Raw genomic sequence first — 25,044 nt, forward strand, 5'->3', positions numbered from 1 at the left:
CTGTGAGGTACATGCTGCCATTCCCCATTGCACAAAGTTCAGCAGTGGGGCATAGAGAGACGATGTGACTTTTCCCAGGATCACAAGAAAGTCAGCAGCAGAGCAGGAACGTTAATAAGTTTTCTGCAGCAAGCACAAAACATTCTTCTTTCATTATTGTTGTTTTTAAAAAAATCTGCATACTTAGTGCTGACAAGGAAATGCATGACAGTCCCTGTCAAGACAGTGTCAAATGCAAATATTTATCTTGTATGTAGTTAGTAGCTCTTATTTTATCTCATGTGATGGAGAGATCTCAGTGAAAATGTTGACCCCACAGCCACAGTCTTTTTTGACTGGCCCATATATGAACAGAGGCTAGGCAAATATATTTGAGCAAATCTGAGCTTCTAGATAAACTTTTGTTATTTTTGTTTACATTTCTGTAAGCACAAGTACCTAATGCACAGACTCTTCAGAAGCCATGAATACATGTGTATGTACATGTATATATACATAAAACCATACATATTTTTTTTACTTTATATAATATCTGTGTCTTTAGACAAATGTAAAAAAAAAACTTCTCCTATTTGTATTTTCAGCCAATAGTTCTATAAAATATAGTGCTGCTTAAAAGTGAACACAGAAGCTGATTTCATAAATATTTTCAGATCTGATTTAGAGCTTGAAATTAAGAACAAAGTACTGCAGTATGTAAGCAGAGATTTAAGAATTACTGATTTTTTTTTTCTCCAAATGTGGTATTTAAGTTTCTTTACTTCTTTGTGTTTACCTGCAAAGAAGCAAATTCACAGTTTTTCCTGTAACAATTGACCACTGAGGCCTAAGGCCCTTTCTAAAATGGTAAAGGGAACTAAACCTCTTTATTCTTGTGTAACTCATTAGCTAACATCAGACGATTAGAGCTAATGTTTCAATCTATAACAATTCAAGTCCCTCATTAACAGGGCTAGATTTCCTTTGATCTAATTACTTAATGTCCCAGATACATGGGGAATGCCGAGATCAGGTCTGAGAAATCTCTGCAGATACAGTCATATCTAGAAATGTGAACCTATATATAGGCTCCAAAAATGTTGTTTAAAATGTTAACAGGCCTCATTTAGTCTGCTGGTAAGTCTTGGTCAAATATTCAGTGAAATCACATTGACGATAGCTAGAGAATGAAGATGAAGACTGTTTGCTGAGTATGATTTCATCTTCATTATTATAAGCAAGTGGATTGCAAATTTCCATAATTAAACATCCAGTGCACTGGTCAGATTCTGTTGTAAAGTGTGATAATTGCTGTTGTTGGGAAAACAGTACAGCGGGGTGTTGCTGTCACGTGACAAGTTTTTGAGGCTGAGCTAATAGGATGCTCTTTTAAATCATTCTTCACTTTTTTTCTGGTTTAGAGGCAGAGAGTATCATCATGGAGATTTCGTCAAAAGAGAATCCTCAGTTTTTCTCAAACACCACAATCCTGCCTGTTGACCGATCTTCATTCAAATCTGAATCTTCCGCATCCAAGGAAAAGCGGTCATGTTGTGGAGGTATAAAGGTAGAGTAAGAATTTAGAATATTCCAGTAGGGACTTAGAAAACCTCTTTGTTTGGTGAACTAACAATTTTCCAGTTCTTATTATGTCTTGATGAGTCAGTATGCCATTATTAAAGATATTTCTAAGTCACAAAAAATCTGCTTCAGATCTGTATTTGCCTAACATTTGGCAACGTTCAAATATAACATGTTGGTTGAGGCTTGCGCCTTATGAGGTCTTCAAGGGTCATCCTGAAAGGTCACTATATCCTCCTTGTTGCACCACCCCGTTTTCCTGAAGTTAAGAACAGAATATGGGCAGATAGGTACAACAGGCAGCCATTAGTATAGATTGCTTTATTAAGACTGTAGCCATGGTAGTCTTCTGGGCTCTGAAAAATAATATTTGTATTATGGTCCGCATGTTTTAAGTGCTATATTATTAAAGTATTACCGTAATATTCCTGATTTGAGAGAACTCTGTATGAGGTGACTTTGAAATGAAACTGCAGAAGTATCACTGCTGTATCTGCATTTCTCTCACCCACGAGAAGTATCTCCTCAAGGCAATGGAAGCTCCCTGTTTTAAGACTCGTAATGTAGCTGTACCTACCTGACGGTAGGACCATTGCACCTTGGGAAGAGCATTCCTCCCTTTATGGGACACTGGGGCACAGGAGGCAGCAGGATGCTTTGCCTATTGTCTCTACCTGCTTTCCAAAGGCAGGCTGTAAAATGATGACAGTGTCTTGGGTGAGGTCTCAACAAATCACCATACAACAGTGAGATGAGATGATTAGAGTTATACAGAAAATAAGTCTTTGACCTTGTCCAGTTATTGTCATCTTGTACAGTCTTTATTTCTGTTGTTTTTTCTCCCTCTCATACACACACATATCTACTTTCACATACTAATCCAGCTCTTAATATAGTCAATAACTTCAGCAATAGTTGACCTGAAGTCTGTAAATTATGCAAAGCAGTTAAGATATTGCGGGCCTAATTGAGTCTGATGACTGCTGATTCCTGAATATTCTCCTTGATTTTGTCTCATCCCATAAAGACCCAGAAATTGGGTCCTGTTTTGAAACAGAAGATGAGTTGTATTAACTAAATTTGCAGCATGATAGTAATTCTATCATTGTTCCTCTATTTGCTGCAACAGTAATACGATTCCCTCATTGAATAATCCTTCAGTCACAGATTAGGCTCCAAAAATAGAAAAGCAATAATATTTCAGCTCAGTTTCTTTCTGTTCAGAAAATTTCTGGCTTCTGGGAACCCAAACTGATATGATTAACCTATTCCAGTAGGGACTTAGAAAACCTCATTTTTTGGTGAACTAATCATTTTTCAGTTCTGATTATGTCTTGATGAGTCAGTATGCAATTATTAAAGATATTTCTAAGTCACAAAAAAAGTCTGCTTCAGATATGTGTTTGCCTAACGTGTTACCAAAACAATATGCGGATTCAATGGGTTTTTTTACCAATTGTCAGCCTTCACATGTGTTAAAATTGCCTTTATTGACCAGAGAGATGTGGTGAAATATTTACTTACAGTCATTGACAAACGACAGAAGAATGTGAAATCATGTGCGCTTTCCTGTCCCAGCTCTAAATCAGGAGCAATTTTCCACTGCTGCACATGGTCTCTATCTCCCTTCTGGGACAGTTTGCAAACCTAGTAGAAAAACTTGTGCCAAAGGGAGACAGAGATGTTTGAAGTTCTAGTTTGACCTATATGATTTTCCTGTGAAAAAAAACATATTTGCTTTCACATTGCTATTTAAAATTCAAGGGCATAAACACACAGAAAATGTAAGATTTTATGGCAATCTTTTTACTGTAGAGCTTTTTGAGGGCCCTCATGTGGGAAATAAGAACCAGACACTGTTTATTTACCCACAAGTGTTTCTGAAGGAGGAATAACCACCGCCGGATAAAGGACAGTGTGTTGAATGTGACACAGAGATGTATTTGAACATTAACATAAGAATTTGCGTTAAACAGTGATGCCAGTGTTATTACCGATGTGCCTTGTCAATTGTTGCAGGTGTTGTAAGGAGTGTTGCACGAGAGGTGAGCACACTGTGCCAGAACACCTGCTTTCTGGAAGCGTGATTGCTCAGAGAGCAGGTCTAAAGAACAGGACAAGGGTCTAGACCTGTCGTTGTGCAAGCATTACTATGTGTTAATTTCTGGTTTAGGGTTTAGTGGGGTTTTTAAACACCTTTTACAAAGATTATCCCTATATATTCAGTCAACACAACTTGTATCTGAAGGTAGAAAGCAATATTGCGGTTTCTACGACCAATTGCACAGTGTGTGAGTATCTCTGGAGCTCGAAAACTCAGTAAGGCTGCATTCAGTGAAGGCAAATTTAGGCAATAGCTCCGTGGGAGTGAAACAGTTGGTGCTAAGGGCCTCGCACTCCCACTGCACGCATTTCAGGGTGGTGAGCTATTTCAGACCAGCTCTAGTCTTATCCCAGAGACTGAAGAGCCATTAGCTGTTGAAGTGAATGTAGTGCCTTTCTGGAGCACATAATCCAGGTTAATTTTGTGTAAAATTAAGTGCTTCAGTGGGAACAGCAAAGAAAAGGACAAATCGGCAATCTAGAATTTCATAAAAATGTAGGAGAAATATTGATGTGATTATTTGGGAAAAAAGAACAGGTGGGAATGTAAGAATTGTTTTAAAATCATTCATAAAATAAAGCCTGATTTTAATCTGCCTGATTTTAATCACTGTCAATTTCTTTCACAGATATTTCTTGGTGCATTGTCTTTTGTTTATTTTGCTAAAGCACTGTCAGGAAGTTATCTAAAAAGTACTATCACACAAATAGAAAGAAGATTTGATATCCCTTCCTCTTTGGTTGGCGTTATTGACGGCAGTTTTGAAATTGGTATGTGCTGTAGAAATCCATTTTTGTTTTCAGAAAAAAATAGTGATGCAATTTGTTGTGAAAAAAATGATTGTATTAATCTCATTGAACCACTAAAACTGAGCAAGATTCACCTAGTAGAAACCTGCATGACTGTCAGTATGGTTGCATTAGATAGGATAGGGTTGCTAATACAAGCAATTCAACATAGTCCTAAATATTATGTAATTTGATAAGCTTAGTGTCTGGCTAATTAATACTAATAAAAATTTTGACTGTTGAATGAGAATTTACCTGCACAGATTTTTTTGCTTTCTCTCTCCATTTGTCAGCAATCCACTTCCCCTACAAGTGTTTCCCCTTCGTGATTTATTAAGCAGCAAAAATACAAACCTCTGACTATAATCTATATTCATTGTCCAGACCATCCCCTCCCCTCTTGCATTAAGATTTCCGATGTGACATTGTCTCTTACAATTTCAGATCACTGAATTTATCTCGTGGGTGTTCAGCGGACTGTGGTATTCATGGGAATGAAATCTTAGCCTAAGTGTATAAAGCTCATTCCCTCTTTTCCTGGTTGTTTTTTCTCTTTAGCTGGCACGGTCTTCCTCTTTTCCAGCTGCTTATCCAAAATTTTATGGTTTTCTTATCACGGAAGGCATTGTGTAAGAATGCCTGGAAAGAGGGAGAAACACCAACCCCATGCAATCAGCCCTCTCCCCCTGAAATCACTGCCTATACCACACACTAGGAATTGTTCTTTTAGGGGATCTCTTATCAACAAGAGGTAAAACTAAGTTTTCTTTTTGTACTCTCAAAGGGAACCTCCTAATCATAATTCTTGTAAGCTACTTTGGAGCAAAGCTTCACAGGCCAAGAATAATTGGAGCAGGCTGCTTAATTATGTCAGCTGGAACATTCCTAATTGCGATGCCTCAGTTCTTCATGGGACGGTAAGTGCAAAGTGATTGGTATTTTCCAGCTGGGCTATGCACACTGAATGTTAGCTCCCTGAAATATTTAGGCATTAATTGTGAAGAGGCCCATAGAAATAGGCATATGTGGATGTGGTTATTCAAGTTAGTATTCCTTATTACAAAAGAGCAAATATTTTAACACAGATTCCATTCTTAGTTGTAATTGATTTATCATTTTAATAGTCTGTGGTCTTGATCAGCCACATTTTGATATGGAATAAGAATTACTGAAGCTTCAGTGATGAAATGATGACTAAACTCAGGAAGACAATCTGAGTGTCAAACACAGGCCAGAGGACACACTCACTGTCTGATAATCTCCCAGTAGAGGTTCATGTACCATAGTGGAGCAAAGTGACTGTTAAACTGAAATGCATCATTGTGACATAGAGAGAATCAAAGAAACAATTTTCATGTTCTACCGTAGTTTAACATAAGTTCTATTTATCCCCTGTAAACCATCATTGACAACACCGGATGCAGATGAAATTTGCATTTAAGAGCTATGGGCCTGTCTTCCATGGTAGTACCAGATCTGTTTGCTTTTTCTTATAAGCTGGGACAGTAAAAAACAACTTTGGTTTATAAACAGATATCAGTATGAAAGATTCCCTTCCACCATCAATTCGACTATTAGCATCTCTCCATGTCTGCAGGATAAAAGCCAAACTCCGCTGACAACCTTGGAAAAACCGCAAGCAAAAACAAATGCAGGTGAGAAAGATCTCTGTTAAATATTGTGACAAGCACATTAAAATACACTAAAAGGTTCCTAACTCTCATGCAATAGCTTATTAAAAAAAAAAAAAAAACATAAACAAAACCCAAAAAAACCTGGGAATCAGACAAATCTTTCCCACGGAAAAGGCAGATCTACTGGCTGAGGCAAATTTATTAAAAATAAATATATAACTGCCACTGCCTACTGCCAAAATCTTTTTCAAGCTGCAGCCTTTCCTCCAGCCTTGCTGTCTCCTCCAGCAACTTTCTGCACTTTCGTAGCTTGCAGAAACACCTGACAATCTCCCATGGGGACCTTGAAAAGTCATGGTCTTCCCTCTGCTGGCAAATGTACCTTTAGATCCTCACCCCACTGAAAATAGCTGCTTGGGTCTCCCAGCCTACAGACCCCTCTTCTTGTTTCTCTCTCTGCCCGCTGACCCCACTTTGCACACCACAAAGCTGTCTCCCCACTCAGTACGTTGAGATTCTCATGAGTAAGGAGCCTTCCTTCCTAATGCCCGGGCATGAAGAAGTGTAGATGAGCAAATCAAACCCTATCTGTCACAAAATAAGTGTGTTTTTGCATCCTCATCCTTGTGGATTAGATGTGGCTGGTAGTGCTCACTATCATCAATGTTTCCTAAATCTTTCCATTAGGAGTTCCCAGTTTTGTTTTGAAGGAAGTGGAAAAGGTTTCTAAAATGGAAAGTGTCAATACATTTATAAAACTGGCCGACTTCTAATATCTTTGGCTGAAGCAGTTCATGCTAAACATGTGTCCACCCTGATTGGGTTAAAATTGTCAGCCACACACCTCACAACACTTTTCACAGTCTTCAGGCTGGTTTTCGTTGTTGTCTTTCTTGTGATGTACCCAGGATGTGAAAAAGAAGCGGGCTCTTCCATGTGGATCTATGTTTTGCTGGGGAATCTTTTGCGTGGAATTGGTGAAACACCTATCCAGCCTCTGGGAATTGCATACATTGATGATTATGCCATTGAAGAGAATGCTGCCTTATATATTGGTAAAATAACTATTTTTTTTTCCTGATGGATTTTTCCCCAGAGGAAATTGAGTCATTCTGAATAATGGAATGAATGTTATTGAACTTGCTCTCATTGTTTTGTTTGCATCATTTCCAATATTAAAGTTTATTTAAGTCATGTACACTCAAGGGACTGAGTTCACTTTTAATTATAACAGCACAGTTCCATTATCTTAATTTGGGGAAAGAATTTGACTTTAGGTTCCTGCTGTTACCCTAATCTTCCTAGTTCTTCTGGATGTGGCCTGCTGAGCCTCTGTGCACATTCAGTTCTCTGGAAAGTGACAAAAAACATGTACTCTTTTAAGCACTTAAAATAGAATTTCAGCAGGCACTCAAAAGATTCCCTCCAGACTCAGGTAGAATTATAAACAAGAGTACTGAGGCTCTGAAAAGTTGGTATCATCGTTTTCTTGTTGTGCTCATTGTGTGAAGATCTCTGCATGTTCACCTAAGATATTACTGAAAAATCTTTCCCCACCAGTACCTTGTCTTGACAAATTTCCAAACTGGCAAAAGGTAAAAACTCAGCTTTTGTCTGTAAAAGATTCAGTCTTCCCAGATTTTCAGATCAATTTTAAAAATTAAAAATACGTAGAAATTTTGGCTGAGGGTTTATTGAAACATGTTAACATTGAGTACTAAACCAAAGTGATTTTTCAACCTGTTCAAGGACCACTCCAACTTAAAGTGATCAGTTAACTTATAATTGACATTTGCTTTCCAGTTACTTTAGTCAGCTAAGTAATTTCTAGCAATTATAGACTGGTGCTGCTGTTGAGTTTAGGCCATTAAGTTCCTTGACTTCCTTTGCTTTGGGTTGAATTTCATTCTTTAAAAAAAAGTTGAAGTGTCAATGTAGTGGGGGAATTTAGGTGTTGGGGTTTTTGTCTTGAAAATGTTTTAACTGGTGTAACTACTGTGCTAGAGGGTAAAGTTTGGCTCAGTATTTTAAGGCTGTATCACTTGTTACCCATTACATGTCATACTTTGTTGTTAGATGCAGCAAGAACTGGTGCTCTTTTTAACTCAGAAGCAAACAGTCTCCTATTTTCTATTACAGGCTGTGTACAGACAGTTGCAATTATAGGGCCAATATTTGGCTTTCTTCTAGGATCCCTGTGTGCCAAACTTTTTGTTGACATTGGCTTTGTAGATCTGGGTAAGTGAGAAAACTCAAGTTTTAAATATTCAGTCAGGCTCCAATATGCCTATTTTAGGCCAAGAACTATCTAGTTATCTTCTAGTCATAAAGGACTAGCAGGGGTAGAGCAGGCACTTGGTGAAATAAAAAGGATGAGACCAATGCAGTGCCCCATACAGAAAAGGCTAGCAAGAAGGATGGGTGTGGAGGAAGCAGGAGGCCTGACTCTTCCTCAGCCCCAGCAGATCTGCGACTGGTGCCCCCCAGGAGATGCCCTGGTGAGAAGGATCTGGAGGGACCAGGAGGAGGCAGGATTGAGGCTCAGGATCCTGCAGACAGCCGCGTGCATGCATTTTGTAGTACAGTGTCACTGCCTAGAAAAGCGGTCTTGCAATGGGTACCAGGGCTCCTGGTTGCCTTCCTCCTGAGAAAACATCTTCCACCTCATTTTTCCCTGGAACTTTTGTGTAGAACAGACTGGCTGGGACCAAGCATGTGGCCACCTGGGCTATCCCATGTCCTGGGCCTTGCAGCCTCTCTGGGGTGTGCAAGTGGCACAGCTGGGGACCCTATGGTGTCAAGGGAAGGCTGTTGCTGTGTCAGAGGAATCAGCAAGTCCTTATCGCCGCCCCACAATTGCTCCTGTGACACTGATAGAGACACAAGGCAAAGCTAAACCTGGCGAGGTGGAGGTGGACTCCTCTGGAGAAAGTCCCTGCGAAATCACCTTCCTTGTTATCAGCAAACATTCCTGAAAAACATTTATTTGTTTCTCCTTTTTTTTTTTTTACTTTCTCCAGACAGTGTAATGATAACTCACAAGGATGTGCAGTGGGTGGGAGCCTGGTGGCTGGGTTACTTAATAGCAGGTGTGATCAGCGTTCTGGCCAGCATCCCCTTCTGGTTCCTGCCAAAGCACCTCCCAAAACCAGAGAGCAGAAAGGACTCCAGTACCTCTTCCGAGCAGTCAAAGTTCATCACGGAGGACAACAAGGACCAATACAAATCTTATCAGCAACAACTGAAGATTGCTGAGATGGCAAAAGGCAAGTTACTAGAGTTTCTTTCCTGACTGCTGAGTCTTTCTTTCACTAGCTTTTGTACTTTAAAACTTTGTACTTTCTGAACCCATATTTTACTGGCCTCAGAGCTACTGTTTTCCCTCAGGTGTCACTCTCCACCTAACTAGTACGCACAAAAAGGGTCTTTTCCTTGTTCCCTCGACCTGCTCATGCATGCAGAATTTCTCCAGCTGAGATTTGTAAAATGATGCTAGTGGCCCAGCAAATACATGAAACTCTGCAAAAATTTTTCATTTGTCATAAATAGTAAGTGCTGGAGAAGCGGAGGTCAAAGTATCTCAGTTTTTGCTAAACCTTTTCTTTAAGGTTGCTCATTAGAAAAACACATACAATATCAGATCAGAATGAGGATGGGCATAGACTAGATACAGTATTTTGGCAGGCTCTCTGGATTTAGACACAAGCTATTTTGCATAATTGCATTTCCTTGGCCCTACTTTGCCAAAAGTATTTTCCCTCAGTACTTGAATCTGTAACTCAATATGTTTGTGCTTACTCTCAGCTGTGCTGAGCACTTTCTGCCTCCAAATTAAGCTAAAAGATGTTCTGGCTTTTGAGGGCACATAGAAACCAAATCAGTCCTGGTTTATCGTTGAAAGAAGGTATATAAAACAAGATATCTCCTCTGGGAAGTTGATGGTATTTTGCTCCACTCCCTCTCCAGAAATGAGGGAGCTCTTAGGAGCATCATGGGACTTCATAGATTCCTTCTGAAATGTCCTGCAGTCCTCCTTCGGACGGTGCAAACATGTTGCAATGCATTATTCACAACGGTTATTCTTTCTCTGACCTGGTTGTCATTTCTGTCTGCAGACTTCTTGCCATCTGTGAAGAACCTCTTTGGGAATCCAGTCTACACTCTGTATTTGTGTGCAAGTATCATTCAGTTCAATTCTTTAATTGGCATGGTGACATATAAGCCAAAGTATATTGAACAACAGTATGGGCAAACATCTTCAAAAACTAATTTTGTTATAGGTAATGCTGTATCTACTTCTTGATATCTTTAAAAAACTAATTTTGTTATAGGTAATGCTATATCTACTTCTTGATATCTTTAAAGTGGACATTTTAGGAGTGGCTTATACATAAACGTAGGGAAAACGGAATTTTTTTTAGGATACGTTTATTTCTTCTTCCTTATCTGGCTTTAAGTAATAGTTAATGGAAAGTAAGTTATTTCATTTCCTCTTTAGCACTAGTTAGCTCCAAGTTTATCGATGCAAGAGTTACTGAAAAAGATTACATTATTTGATACCTTATTTCCCATTTTACTGGAAATTTGAAAAATAATGTATGTACAGCACAAGATAATAGTTGAAGAAAGGATTCATTTTTAAATACTTTACATAAATTTGTCATCAGGCAGATCTATTCCCTTGCTTACTTCCATTTATTTCAACAAAATGAAGACCAACTCAGTGAGTGCTAAAGGACTGACCACAAAGTAGCTGTGCTATTGCCAGTGATTTCTTACTTTCTGAAGAGGTTGGTGTTAAATAAAAGGAAGTCAAAGTCATATCAGTGATCACACAATACATATGTTAAAAACGTAATATTATCTCAGTGCAATGCTGGTGAAGGAAAAATAGGTATTTATGCCCCAAGTTTACCTAAGAGCCTTTCTCTGTTGTGCAGTTAGTCTCCCAAGCCTGTACAGCATGAGAGAGAGACACTGCTTCTGTCTTTGGGTGTCTAGGTGGCCATTGTTGGAGATGCCTTCAGGACAGTGAACTTCACTGCTCAGTTGCTGAACCTGCAGGCTTCAGTTCAGTTCCTGAGGTCCAGGGATTCAGTAGCATTAGACAGCAAAGAGGTTTACATCTATCCAATACAGAGGGAACTGCCTTGTTTCAGAGCAGCATTAGTTGCACAGCAACGGAGGTATATATGTGCAGAAAAGCTGTGTTGATCCATTGTGCTATGTTAATTCCTTAAAGATAGAGGCTGGAATTTCCTGGCATGAAACTCCTAAAAGCAAGGAGAAATCTTCAAGCATAGTCGATGCCCAGAGAAAGTCCAGAAAACAATCCCTACATTCAGTACAGTATTTCTCATTGTATTTAAAGATTTTATGGAGCTAAGCTTTCAGGTATGTGCAAACTGAGGATTAAGATCCCTCTGATTTCACAAAGCACAGGGACCATTTCCAACAGAGAGTGTGCAATCACTTGGCTAGGGAAGGGTCTTGGCTGAGTGGCCATCCCTACAGTACCGTGATTTAACTTCCTCCTTTACCACTCCCTCTCAATCTGCCCTTGCTAAGAAACTAACAGTGGCTGTTTTCCTTTCTCCACCTCTTTTCTTATTTATTTTCTTTTAAAGAAGAAAATTCTATCACAATCTCTCTAACAGATATCAGAATTGTCAGAGCAATTTAAAACACTATAAAAAAAAATAAGCCAGAGGTCATAAGAGGGTATTTATTGGTAGTCACAATTCAAAAATCTGCAAGAAAGTAAAATGGCTCCTGCTGTGTTTGTACGATTTTCCTTAGACACACACGCTTTACTCCCTCCCCCACCGCCCACAATGCCAGTGTTAAGCAATGGAGTTATCTGTGAGGCTACGAGACAAAGGCATGAACAGAAGGGGTGCGTAGGAATGGGCAGGCAAAGTGTGGGTACTCCCTGGTGCATCACACAGCTCTCCGCTTCAGTCCCAGTCCCCTCTTGCAAGCAAAAGAGAACAGGAAAACCTGCTATAGAGTAACTCCTAATCTATTTGTGCTACATTTTGGTCCTTCTAAATTCCCTGACATACAATTTTCATGTATGTGCAGAGTGACAAATACCGCCCTAGTGAAGCTTCTTGAACCTTTTCAGTAACTGAACTGGGCTCAGCTACTCAGCCAAGACACTGACTCCTGGGTTTGCCAGGTAGAATAAGGCTTTTTCTAACATAAACCATTTCTACCAGCATCTCTCCTAAGCACTGATTTTTTCCATGTGTAAAAGTGGATCAAACACTGACTAGAGCCAGAAATTTAAGGGATCCCAGTGCACTTCCTAGCAAGCAGATTAGACTCTGATGTCATAAACTAGTGTTTTATACCAAGTCATTCAAAATCATGTTATAACACCTCCAGTCCCCTGAACAAACTTCTGAAACTTCATCTGCTGTATGAAAGCACGCGTGCTTTAGTACGTGCTTGTGTTTTCTGTGTTCACTCAACTCAGCACTGCTAGTTGTCAGCATGGATTAAAAGCTGCAAACACCACACACAGCCCTGTGCAAGGAGGGACTTTAATGTGCTGGATCTGACTGGCAAAACTGGGAAAATAATTTTCAAGAACACTGAAAGCCAGCAAAGGGCACCTTGTTTGACTGTGTAGTGTCATTTACAGTGATCTCTATTTACATCTTTTTGGCCTGTACTGAGCAGGATTTTTTCAGTCTTGTCCATGTCTGTCAATATGGACACTGCTTTGAGAAAAGCTGTCCAGGTAAGGATTAATGGTCACCCAGTTTTACATGTTGCCTTCAATGCTCTTCCGCTTGGCTGCCTGGAGCCTGATAGAGGAAGAAAGCCTATGGGGTATATCGATCTTTCTGCTGGGAGCATTTCAACAACGACCAAAACCAGAGAAATTCCCTAACTCTTCCTGGCACGGAGGCAATGACATATCACTGGCCCTGTCCCTCTCAGATACTTCTCTAGGAGATCATCTGTTTCATGGCTGAACCAAAACAGAAAAGCAGCTCTTGCTCCTGGTAACACTGTAGGTAAAACTGAACTTTCCCTCTGGGAATGAGCACTTCAGGCTTCTCCTGTTAGTGGCAAAGGGAAGGAGAGGAGCTGCCCTGGAAAGCTGGAAAGGGGCAGCCCCAGAGAGTGGCCCTGGTTGCTCCTGCTGTTGCTGTACGGGTGAAGGACACGGGGAAGGTCTATAGCAAAGCCCCAGACTATGAGGTGGGACTGTGGCTGTCTTGGCTGCCCTAAGCAGCATGTTACCTCAAGTAACTTCTCTGTGCTCAGAGCAACTCTCATGAGAAATGACATTAAAAGCATTTTAATTAATACTACAATGATCCCTCCACTGACAAACAGTGGAGAAAAACACCTAGCTTACGAAATTGGAAGATCATTATCTAAACTTTATACATAATCTCTCTGTCAAAGAACTAGCAAAGAAACATTTCCCTGGAAGCAAGTTTTTAAAAGGAGTACCAGCACCTTCACAGGAACAATCCAAATCTGGACAAGTAAAATGCCTCCACTGAAGATTTTTCATATTTTATTGCTTCATCTTATTGCTGCTGCTGCTTTTATGGCTGAGGAGGATAGTCCGTTGAGCAGGGCCTTTCATTAACATAGATTTTTCTGTTTGATTTCAGGTCTTATAAACATTCCTGCTGTGGCCTTTGGCATATTCTCTGGGGGACTGATCATGAAAAAATTCAGAGTCAATGTTTTAGGAGCTGCAAAACTCTCCCTGGGATCATCCTTCTTTGGTTACCTTTTGCTCCTTTCATTATTTGCGATGGGCTGTGAGAACTCAGATGTGGCCGGACTGACCGTGTCGTACCACGGGTATGCTGAGAAGGGCATGCTTCAGCATAAAGTACTATTGCAAACAGAAATCCTTCCTCATTTTATTCCACAAAGTATATATTATTGAAAAGAGAACGACTGACCTAAATACGCTTCCCAGAAATTTGATTCAAAGCGGTGGAAACCGCTCCATCTATTCCAGTGGGCATTGTGTCAAAACTCTTTCGTGAATGTTGCCTTCACCCCGAAGGGGTTTGTGCCACAAGTGCAGATTATTTTTCTGATTACTTTTTAATTATTATTGCCATGGGACCCATCCTTTGAGCCTAGAGATTTCTGGAAATGTGAGGAGCTCAGCAGGGGAGATGAGATTCAATTAATTGTTCCTTGCCTCTGTGTGCTGCTGGCATTTAATAGCCTCTGAACACAAAACGAAGGATTCATGGATTAACCATGAGTTAGCCATGATGTTAACTATGAAGTACACCTGAAGCTAGCACTTTTTTGGTCATTTTGCCCATGTTATTACTCTGTAAAGCTCCCTTTTTGGGAGAAGTTTCCAGCTCCAACTTCAGAGCAGCCCCAGGAGCTGCTCCACTGGTGACTACAGCAGCAGCTGGCTGAAGTTAACAGACAGCTGTTATGCAAGGTATCACCCCCTTAGTTTGGATGAATCCCATTCTGATCATTTCCTGACTAACTTCTACAGCAACTGTCTCCCATGAGTAACTCACTCTCCTTTTTGACACTGGAATAATCAAACTTTTTTTTTCCCACCTTTGGTAAAACTGCATGAATAGAAATTGTTGGCTGTCCCTGCTAATAGAGTAGCTACTATCTCACAGTATGTGGTGTGATATTGCGAAAAGCTTTTGGTTACACAGAAATAAGACTTTACACTGCTGCATGGATGTGAAGAGGCAACACCTTAATGGGCTACAGACAGAAAGTCTAGCAAGGTGTGCCTGGCAGAGAGCATAACCCATGGTTTGATAATTATTTCTTCCATATGTGCTAGAAAACGTCATTGCAATTTCTCTTTTTCCCCAGAACTAAACGGACAACTGATTACGAGCAAGCCCTGTTTTCAGAGTGCAACTCAGCCTGCGCATGTTCCAAGAATGACTGGGACCCCATCTGCGGGGAAAATGGAGTTACCTACATTTCTGCTTGTCTTGCTGGCTGCCAGGCATCCAACGGCAGTGGGAAAAACACTGTAAGAAAATCTTTTGTTTCCATGTGTGATTCCAGAGTAAGTGGATTAAAATTGAGTAAGGCACATCCTCTCCAGCCCTAACCTCCTCAGGTTTTTTAGCAATCTGCCACCCACATTTAAAACCTTCTCAACCACTGTTTCCAGCAGAAAAAATCAAAGCAGAGAACATAGGAGGGTTTTTTTTTTTTCAGCTATTGGCTACCAAAACTCTTTAAAAAACAACACTAAACACATTCATCAACAGTAGATATTTTCTTTACAAATTTCTCCTTCAGTGAACAAGGCTTTTCCTTTTGAAAAATGTTTTCCAGTTTGGATTTAAACTTTCCGCTACCCAGAAAAGCATGATGTGCAATTCCTGAACACCCACTTCCCCACTCTTTAGGTTATCATACACTTTTGCCTGCTGTCTTCCAGGTATTTTTTAACTGTAGCTGCGTGGGAACCTTGGAATCACCTTCACAAAACTCCTCAGCTGTGGTGGGACCATGTCAAAAAGGAAATGAGTGTCCAAAAATGTTTCTGTATTTTCTAGTAATATCGGTTATCACATCATACACTTTGTCAGTAGGTGGCACACCCGGATACATATTGCTTCTAAGGTAAGAAATCACTTCTGCTAGCATCACCAAATGTTTTCAAGGTGTTTTGACATGTGTAATTGGGTCTCCCTAGTATTGTGAAATGTTTTCAGCTATGCAAAGTGGCTTTAAAAATACTTATTTTACTATTGAAAGGCATCCTTATAATTCGACAATGAGTTTTCTACCATTGAAGCAACAATGTGCTTATGATTATCCCTACCAGCAATACCTTTCTGGTTTTAGACATGATATAGGAGGCCTGGTTATCATTTACATGAGATTCCACTTCCCTTAATGCCTTTAACGTTGCCAGAATGGTGTTAAATGGCCTCCACGCAAATAGAAATTAGCTCTGCTCGTGCCAATACGTGCACATCTATGCTTACAGGTAGCCAGTTTTCCTCACTTGCTGTGGGTACTGGATCTAACCCAAACCCTCTATATACACTGAACTCTAGTCCGTTTTATTATTCCATATAGTTGTTCTGTTCCAGATTTCTCTTTTCAAAACAAAGATAGATTTAGCATGAGATGGAGGGGTTTTTTTCCTGTCGTAATAATCACGGGTTCATTAAATGCTTGTCCCAAGGGATTGTTTCAATACATATTTAACTCCTGGAACTATTTGTCCATCACCAAGTGTAAGCTTTTAAGCTAATTTTAGAAAGTGCAAAAGGAATATAATACTTCTAGCAATTAATCTGGATTTTTGTCAGCTTCTTGCAATTTTTGGATCCTAAGTGCTGCTCCACTCTGTTTTGGAAAGCTTGCTTTCTCAGTTCCTCTTTCCAAATTATTTCCAGACGGGTACATTCTACTTCTCAAATAAAATAATGGTAAATACCGTTTAACTAATCTTTATTATTGTTATGTTTTCTTACCCCAAAATTCTCTTTGTTTTTGAATGAAATTTTCTGGAACAGGCCCTGTCTCATTGCCAGTGTCTTTATATCACAGGGAAAGACCTAATGCTAGAACTTGCTGAATATAGGCTACATGGAAACACCTAAATAAAAAAAAAACGTAACTTCAGCTATGGTTCCAGCACTTCCAGTCCTTGAACTAGAAGTAATATTCACACAGAGACTTTCAGAAATGGTTAAAGTGAGGATCCTTCTCCACTGCCCTCCACAAATACTGCCAGCGAAGTATATGCCTTAAACCCTATAAGCTGCATAGCTTTCCCCACCCCACTGCAGGGTTGCTACCGAGTACTGCAAAAACACATGGCATCTCTCTCTCTCTCCAAGGAGTCACTCCAAGTAGAACAATCACATTGTAGTCCATTTTAGACAATTTTTACTGAAGCTTATGCACCACGGAAGCTGCCCATGCACCGAGAGGACTATGAGTCACCAGTTGAGAGCTTGTAGCAAAGTCTTCAGTCCTTTCGTCAGGTTGCCCTCTGTGGTTGCTTCTGACACAGGGATTTTTTTGTTGTATGAATATGGGCAGAGGGCTATGCGGTGATGCGGTTTCCTTCCCCTTTCCTTCCACATGATGTCCCCTTTCTATCCATAAAGCATACAGTAGAAAATGTACAGATATGGTACAACATCAGGCCTCAAAACCATTGTTGCCGTGCTCAACCTCCTGCTTTCCATCTTGTCTCCACAGCAGGATTGTCTGCGAGGAGGCGTTCATAGTTGAAAACCTATGAACTTAAATCACACAGAGTTGTCTGGCCTTCTCAACCCTAAGAACTTACTCTCAGGGGACTTAATGCTTAGTGGATTTATGCAGAAAAGTTTAGAGGTTTTCAATGACAATAGTAAAACATTTTGTATATGAAATCAGCTAACAGCTTTATTGGTTCTGCTCCAGTAGCTTTTATTTCTGTTGAAAGTCATTTTACTTTGAGAGCCATTTAATTGAAACTGAGAAGTTATGAGTTTTTCTGCTGGATTGAAGGCACCCGAATCTGATGTGCAGCTAAATAAAACATGTTTCAGTAAGTTCAATCCTTTTTTTTTTCCCCTGCAAATGACCTGTGGGCACAATTCCACTTTAAGCTCACACATACTTTTCTGAAATCCATCACTGACTGGCTTTCCCTGAAAATCTGTCTGAACTGAAAGTGTGCTTCTGTTCCCAGAAAGAAAGTAAATGGTCTTTGAAAACAAATCACCCCAAGGTCAAGTTGCAGACTTCATTAAGTATTTTTTTCCAATTATCTGTATTTAAAATTATTCGATATTCAGTCAACTATGATAAGACTCTAGCACTTAAGCAAGCTGATGGTTTCAGATGAGCAGATATTGTTGCACCTGCCATGGAGCACAAATACAGTTAAATCCCTAAAAGCCTATAAGATTTAGTAACATTTACTTCAAGGGTTTACACGACTGAAACCATTGAAATATGCTTGCAGCTAGTGACTGAGTCATTTGCTGAAATGTCTTTTTAGTGGTATTAGACTATTTACAATTGCCAAGGAACTTGGGAAATCCCTGAAGTTTTGGAGAAAAAAAAACCCCACAATTCAGATTGCTGTTGTTCAAGCACAAGCTATTAATAGCAGGTGATTAGGCAGTGCAAAGGAAGTCTCAGATCTCCCTGAGAGGTTTGGCTCTCACTCAGGGTCTCAGAGAACTTGTGTTTCTGTGCAAAGACAGGACAAATGCTCAAACAATTTTTTTTTCCATCTGAAAGAGAAGATTTTTTTTTTTCTTTTCAGGATAGAAATCCTATGGAGCACATAATAAATATCCAGCTATTGGTTTTATTTTCCACTTTTTGCTTTCTATGCCCTCACATTTGGCTAAAAGAACTTCTAGGCTGAGGCTTGCCTGTGTAGTGTGCATCTGATAGGAGGGCAAAACACTGTTGTTGTGGCTCAAAATCATATTGCATTCATGCCAGCATAGATGGTAGTGCCTGTATAAGCCACAATATAACAGACCGTATTATGATAAACCGTGATCAAGTTATTCAAGAATATAGGTGCCCAGATTACAAAATGAGATGCACACAACCATTTTTTGACCATGGTACTTTGGTGTTGTTTGCCATACGTGTCCTTCAAGTCCTTTTCCATTTTCATTAAATTAAGGCAGGATTATCCAAATATCATTTATAATATGGATTCTTAATGCTGTTCTGGCAGCTACATTGGGAAATAATAAAGCATCACTGGTGAGGAACAAAAGCTAGTTCTGCAATGTCTTTATTATTTTTGGAAGGTATTCTCAATTACACTAATTTCTGGGGAAGCTGAAGCCATCCTAGTTCAGAGCACATAGACTGGACCTCCAAAGTGCTGTGTTTATCCATAGTGACAAGTGAATGTCAGCACATATTTTTAACATATTTTGAATAGATTTACTGTGACAACAGGGAGATTTATCAATTACCATAGTGAAACACATGTATTACTCACCCCACGTATCAAGCATGTCCCAGTTTAATTGTGTGACTGGGACTACTCACATGTTAAAAGTGTGTACTCAGGTTCCTGTTGGATTAGGCATTGTAATAGGCAGTCTGATACATACTAGGTGAAACGGCACACTTGAGCAGCTGGTCAGGTTAGCAGTAGATGAGTCCTACTAATTTGACTGGCTCCAAATGCACACTGCTGACAGTGTGGATGTGAAAGGCAGATATTCTCCTGCCCACCACCTCCCCTCTCCTAGAAGAGCCAGGACGATGACCCAAGGCTGGAGCAGGGCTGATTTGGAGCCAGAAGGACTGATGTTGGTGCTAGGCCCCCTCTGCAAGCTCAGAAAAGTCAAAATGCAAGAGATCAGAGAATAGTTTGGAGCATTTACCTTTACAGGAGGTGTGATCCTGATCCTAGATACAGTGCAATGAAAATTGAGTGCCTAAATTCCTTGTACTAGCCTGGGTCATGATCCATGACTTCAAAGAGTGTTTAACTGACTAAGACCATCCAATGATGCATGATTTCACAACCAGTTTTCGGGTCCTGTGTTAGTAATTCCTAAGTGCTGGTATTTGAAAATGCACCACCTTCTTAAAGTGTAATATCAAATATAGATGTTCAGAATTCCTAGTTACTGTTTTGATTTTATCGTATTATTTACATATTTCTGTAATTCTGTTATTCTTATGTTAAAGCCAGTGCCAGTAAGGAGGAAAAAATAACATTTTTCTCCTTCTTCTCACTTTCTATTTCTGTTGAAATTATCCACAGTCAATTCTTTGTTTTTGTGTAACAACATTTTTTTATTATTATTTTCAGATGCATTAAACCACACTTGAAATCATTTGCACTTGGTATCTATACCCTGGCAATAAGAGTACTTGGTAAGTCCAGTTGTACTCTTGGGTCTATTTGAATATACTCCTCACTAATCGTTTATCCTAGAATTAAACTTTGACTATTGGAAAGAATTATGTCTAACTGACAAGTTAATATTACATTATTTTAAAAAATAACTAGGAAAAGGGTTGGAAAAAGGAAGCAGCATTGTATTACATAAATCCTATAGCTGAGTCTTAGGTATAATAAAAATATACACTGCTAAAGTCCATAGAAGTGGCAAGTGATCCTTTGGACTGTGAAACTAAAATTACTTCTTTTCTCTTCTTGTTCAACAACAAGTATAACAGAACAGCTATGGCTCAGAAGTTGTGATCATTTTTCTGGCATATTTTCATGAGTTTCTAAAGGAATTAATCCAAGTACAGGTGTGCCTGAGAGCAGGATTTGCTGCAGCCTTGTGGTAGAGCCACCTGTAAGTTTTCCCTAAAATCAAGGGCACCATGAGATGCCAATGAACTGGAAACTCTAAAATCCTCTAGGTCTTTATAGAAAAGATAATAATTAGCAAGAAGCAAGTCACATGTTTAAACAGAGCAGAATCAGATGAGCCAGATAAGCCAGATGAAATGACATCAAAACAAGCTGTTGGCTGCTTTCTCACACCTTTGCAGGCCAGGATTTTTCCTCAAGGCTTACCATCTTCTCCAGCAACCATAGGTGGCTCCCCAGGCTGCAGAGCGTCCACGATGTCCCCATTAGCACTTGAAGAAAGGCTTTTCCTTTCCATTATCCACAAGCACTGCAGTAGGTTTGCCCCTGCTGCAGTAGGATCTCAGGATACTTGTGGGACACTCGTAGCCCCACTGCAGGCTCCCAGCCCCACTGTCTCTCTTCCTCTTCCACCAACACACAGGACACCCCCCACCCGCAAACTGAACAAGCTCCATCGCTCTCAAGAAAGGAAAAGTATCTCCTTTTTTTTTCTTTTCTTCCCAGAGGGGTCCTGCAGAGCAAGGAAACCAAGCCACGGTCAGCACTCCTTCCGCTGACTTCCACAGGCTTTTTGATGTTCAGCTCTGTTTCCTCCCCACTCCAATTCCCCACGGGGAGGAAAGGGCGGTGTGTGCCTGGGAAGCACAAGGTTTACTTCTCAAACCAGTAAACAGTGTGGAAGTGTTATTGCTGTTCACATGTATTATTTAATGTTCTACGTGAACACATCTGTAGATCAGAGCTGATCACCCTGGAAAATAACCTTGCTTCTATTTATTTGTTTAAACATACCCAGCGGGAATTCCAGCCCCAGTGTATTTTGGAGTGGCCATAGATACCACTTGCCTGAAATGGGGAAGCAAAAGATGCGGGGGAAGAGGAGCATGCAGACTCTATGACTCCAGTGCACTCAGGTAACAGCCCTTCTCCATTCGTTCTTTAACTTCTGTTCTTAAGTACATCTACACCTGGCACTGGTAGAGGAATTTCTGTCAGAAAACTTGAGTGAAAGATTTGGTGCCAAATGAAAGAGTCTGACTAGCAATATTAAAAATAATGCTCAGGTTTTAGCATTCTCTTTTGATTTAGCCTCTTTTTGGGGGGATGAGGGGGGGTTTATCTTATTTCAGTATCAACTGGAAATACTTAAGTCACTTGATTTGTAGCCCAAAAAAATGTTCAGTTAAAACCTTAATTTTACGCTACAGTTTCCCCCATTTTTAAACAACTCTGCTGTGAGAGAGTGTGCGTAGGCAAATAAGGAAAAGGGCTGTTAAACCTCATCATTGCTGCATGTGGGAGCTGGGTTGCTAAAATGAAGGGAAGGGTGCCACAAAGCACGGTTGGCTTATCTAGAGGCTTAAGTGCAGTGTTGTCTTTATCAGTTTATTGCTAGAGGAGAGTAATTACCTGAACTGCGTTCATGAAAAGCATTACCAGAAATGGAGAAAGGAATAACAGTGGTAAAAGGAAAACCAGAGAACAGGTTGCCCTCCCCCCACACCCCCAGAAAAAAAAACAAACATGAGGGGAGGGTACACTTTGTTTTGAAAATTTGAAGAAAAGAATGAAAGCTCAGTTAGGACTCATTACTTATAAAGTACAATGATGTTATTGTTGCTGGTATTATTCTTACTGTCATTATGCCTGTAAAGAAAATATACCATCAAACGGTCTTGGTATCACTGGTACTGTTTATGAGGCAACTGAAAAATAAATAAAAACACCGGGGTGGAGGAGGTCAGTCAATACCTGAAATACTTTCTTGGCCACAAATCACATAACAGCTGATCTGGGTGAGCTGGCAAACGCTCATCTCCAGAGTCATCACCTTGCTTAAAGAGATTTCTTGCTCAGCCTTACCGCATGAAAATACAAATGTGTCCTTGATGTCTTCTAGTTGTGTGCTGCCTTTGAAATAGGCTCTGATCAATCATTTCTCTCTCAGGTATGTGTACCTGGGGCTGACTTTGGTGTTGGGGACGGTGTCCATTTTCTTCAGTGTTGCTGTCCTTTGGGTTCTCCGGAAAAGGTCTTCTCCACAAGATGAGACCCTCTCAGCCAACGGGGAGAGAGGAGCCTGTGGGACAAAGAGCAGGAGAGATAATTTTGTCAATAGTGACTGTTTAATTCAGACAACTTACTGGCCAGAAAAGGAGACTAGACTTTAGGAAGACTGAGATCTCCAATGTGACTTTACCGAGTGAGCGATGTTCAAGGCAAAAATTCATCATCAGTGAAGAGGCATCTTAGTATCCACCCTGAAATCACCTTAATGTAATTTTCACTGTAAACACAAAGAGCAAAAACAACCATTCTAGCACACATACAGCTCTGAAAACACTGCTCACTATTTGTCCTGCCGAGTCAGTGCCACTCAAGTGAGGGGATTTGTTATGGCTGGGGAGTGCAGCTTGCTCCCTCACCGAGAAGCCAGTTTTATGGCTGCGCCTCAGCTCCATCCCTCCTCTTCAAGCTGCAACAGCCACTGCTGCCCCTCAGCTTCCTCTCTGTGTGTGAGGGGTAGTGGGGAGGCTGCAATGCACCCCTGCCCACCATGCTACTACCCCAAGAGAAGCCAGTGCACAAAACCAGCCTTGGCAACCTGAAAGGTGCAGGGATATTCTGTACATAGCTTGCTCTTGTAAGCAGTGAGGCATGGGGCAGGAGGAAGGTGGTTTGCTGGAAGGACAAGTCAGCTACAGGTTCTGGGCATCTCATGAATGCAACCCATAACACTTAGGACATCAAATGTTGTGTTTAGGGATTCTTTTTCAAGTAGCTCTGTTATAGCACAACAATAACAGCAATAAAAGAGTCATTGCAGTCAAAGAGACCACAGGAGTATCATCCAAAGGAAACTGGAATAAAACCAGAGCTTTTTTAGGTTTCCAGCAATTTCTTGCTACTTGCTAGTACTCAGTGTACTGAATAATTCCATGCATTTAATGCAATGTAATAACACCATGATACAAGATACATATGATTTATTTTTTAAAAAGCTATGACAAGACAGCTTGAGAACAATAAAATTAATTCAAAGACCAGGTGATCTGGGGCTTTTCCTTTTAATTTATTGTATTTGCTAGTTGAAATTAAGATATACGTCATAGTATCCATTTATATATAATCTTTGCAGTTTGACAGTACTTGATACTAAACGAATTTGTGGTGGAGAATACGATGGAGAGCTGTTCAACACAGAACAACATCTCAAGAATGCTTCACTGAAAAAGATAGTGACAGCATCACCACGAATAATGTTCTTCAAAGCAACAAAAATTTTAGACCATGTGATGAAATGTAGACTTCACTCTTCGGCATAGTATTGCAAAACAATCTCATATTACATCACTTACATCTCAGCAGGTACCCTGCTGCCTAGCTGAACTTGCAGGTCAGAGGCAGATGTGGAGCCTCACCTGTGGGATGCATGAAGAGGGACAGGTGTATAAAAATGAGATTTACTGAGCTTTATCAATGATAAATATTTGCAGCATGCCATTAGGGAACTACCTAATGCATGCAATAGGAATACCAAGAAGAAGGATGTTGCTTAAGCACCAAATATCTGCAGAAGGTAAGGACTTAAAGCCATCACTTCAGAAAATGCAGTTGTCAGAGGAAGGACCAATGCCACCCACCATTTGCCAAGTGGGTGAGCGTTTAGGCAGTGGTCTGGAATATAAGAGACCGGGTCTCCTGTCCCAGCTCTTTGTCCTCCCAGGCAAGTGTCAGAGGCTACAAGTAATGGGGTATTGGAGGGCTGCGGCTGTTTGCTTTGCCTTGTATAACTGGATATTGAACTAAAGAAACAAAGTTAAAATCATTAGAATGTTTGTGAATATGGGACTAACTGAAGCATACGGCTAGGGTGAATCACAAATATTTGCATTCCAGTCTCAGGTCTCGTTCACACTACATCAACATAAACCAGCAATAAAAAACGTCAAACCACATCAGCATCCAGGAGTGAGAGAGATACTTGGAGCCTTCCATGGTCTTCTTGGGAGGGCAGTTTTCATAGCAATAAGCTGTCTGATCCAGTGAGAGAAAGGGACAACCCGGCTTAAGTACACACTTGGATAAAAAAGGAGGGACATCAGCATTTCACTCAATGCTTGATGTTGTACATGTGTCAAATAAATAGAGATGATTCCTTATTTGTGAATCACTTCTGGCAGGGTTTACGGCAGGGACACTGCTGCTCAGCAATGCTGACGCTGTCATGAGGGCAGTTCTGCATGTGCCTGGCAGCAATTTGGCCAGGAAAATTCACTGGCTTACAGGACAAAGAAAGAAATTAAGATAAATAGTCATATCCTATTCTAATTCAGAAATAAACAGGAAAAAAAAATCAACTTCTTGGGTTATCACCTAAGCTTATGTATGTAAACCTGTCCTTAGTGAATAACTCTTTTAAAGTATGGGCTTTCTTTCCATACCCTATTTTCTTTACACATGAAAGGAAGAGGACTACTATAAAAGAACTTGTTTCAGTAAGTCTTATTTTCATCATGGTTTAAAAATCAGCGCACTTTTCCTCTTCAGCAATTATAATACTGTAAGTTAACAAGCAGATATACTCTATTACCACTTTGAAATATTTTCAAGTCTGCTGCTTCATTTTAATACTTCAAG

At 40.2% G+C, this 25,044-nt stretch overlaps 2 protein-coding genes across 3 annotated transcripts in view; one reads left to right on the plus strand and one right to left on the minus strand.

Moving 5' to 3' along the window:
* Positions 1 to 25,044, minus strand: part of LOC104474149 (solute carrier organic anion transporter family member 1A2) — a 174,455-nt gene that overhangs the window by 49,161 nt on the left and 100,250 nt on the right. The gene's annotated exons all lie outside the window — the stretch shown is intronic.
* Positions 1,403 to 23,080, plus strand: SLCO1C1 (solute carrier organic anion transporter family member 1C1). Of its 2 annotated transcripts, XM_010124216.2 has the most exons (14): positions 1,403 to 1,546; positions 4,293 to 4,434; positions 5,237 to 5,369; positions 5,986 to 6,107; positions 6,995 to 7,141; positions 8,226 to 8,324; positions 9,107 to 9,352; positions 10,202 to 10,366; positions 13,727 to 13,922; positions 14,934 to 15,099; positions 15,517 to 15,701; positions 19,888 to 19,952; positions 21,200 to 21,317; positions 22,352 to 23,080. In XM_010124216.2, the coding sequence occupies exons 1-14, from the start codon at positions 1,418 to 1,420 to the stop codon at positions 22,572 to 22,574; spliced, it is 2,136 nt and encodes a 711-aa protein (XP_010122518.2). In that variant the 5' UTR covers positions 1,403 to 1,417; the 3' UTR covers positions 22,575 to 23,080. The 2 variants fall into 2 exon arrangements, with proteins under 2 accessions (XP_010122518.2, XP_086612486.1); XM_086756360.1 differs by lacking the exon at positions 6,995 to 7,141 and having other exon boundaries at positions 1,418 to 1,546.

This window comes from Chlamydotis macqueenii, chromosome 1 (assembly GCF_036417535.1).
Source record: "Chlamydotis macqueenii isolate bChlMac1 chromosome 1, bChlMac1.mat, whole genome shotgun sequence".
Taxonomy (NCBI): domain Eukaryota; kingdom Metazoa; phylum Chordata; class Aves; order Otidiformes; family Otididae; genus Chlamydotis; species Chlamydotis macqueenii.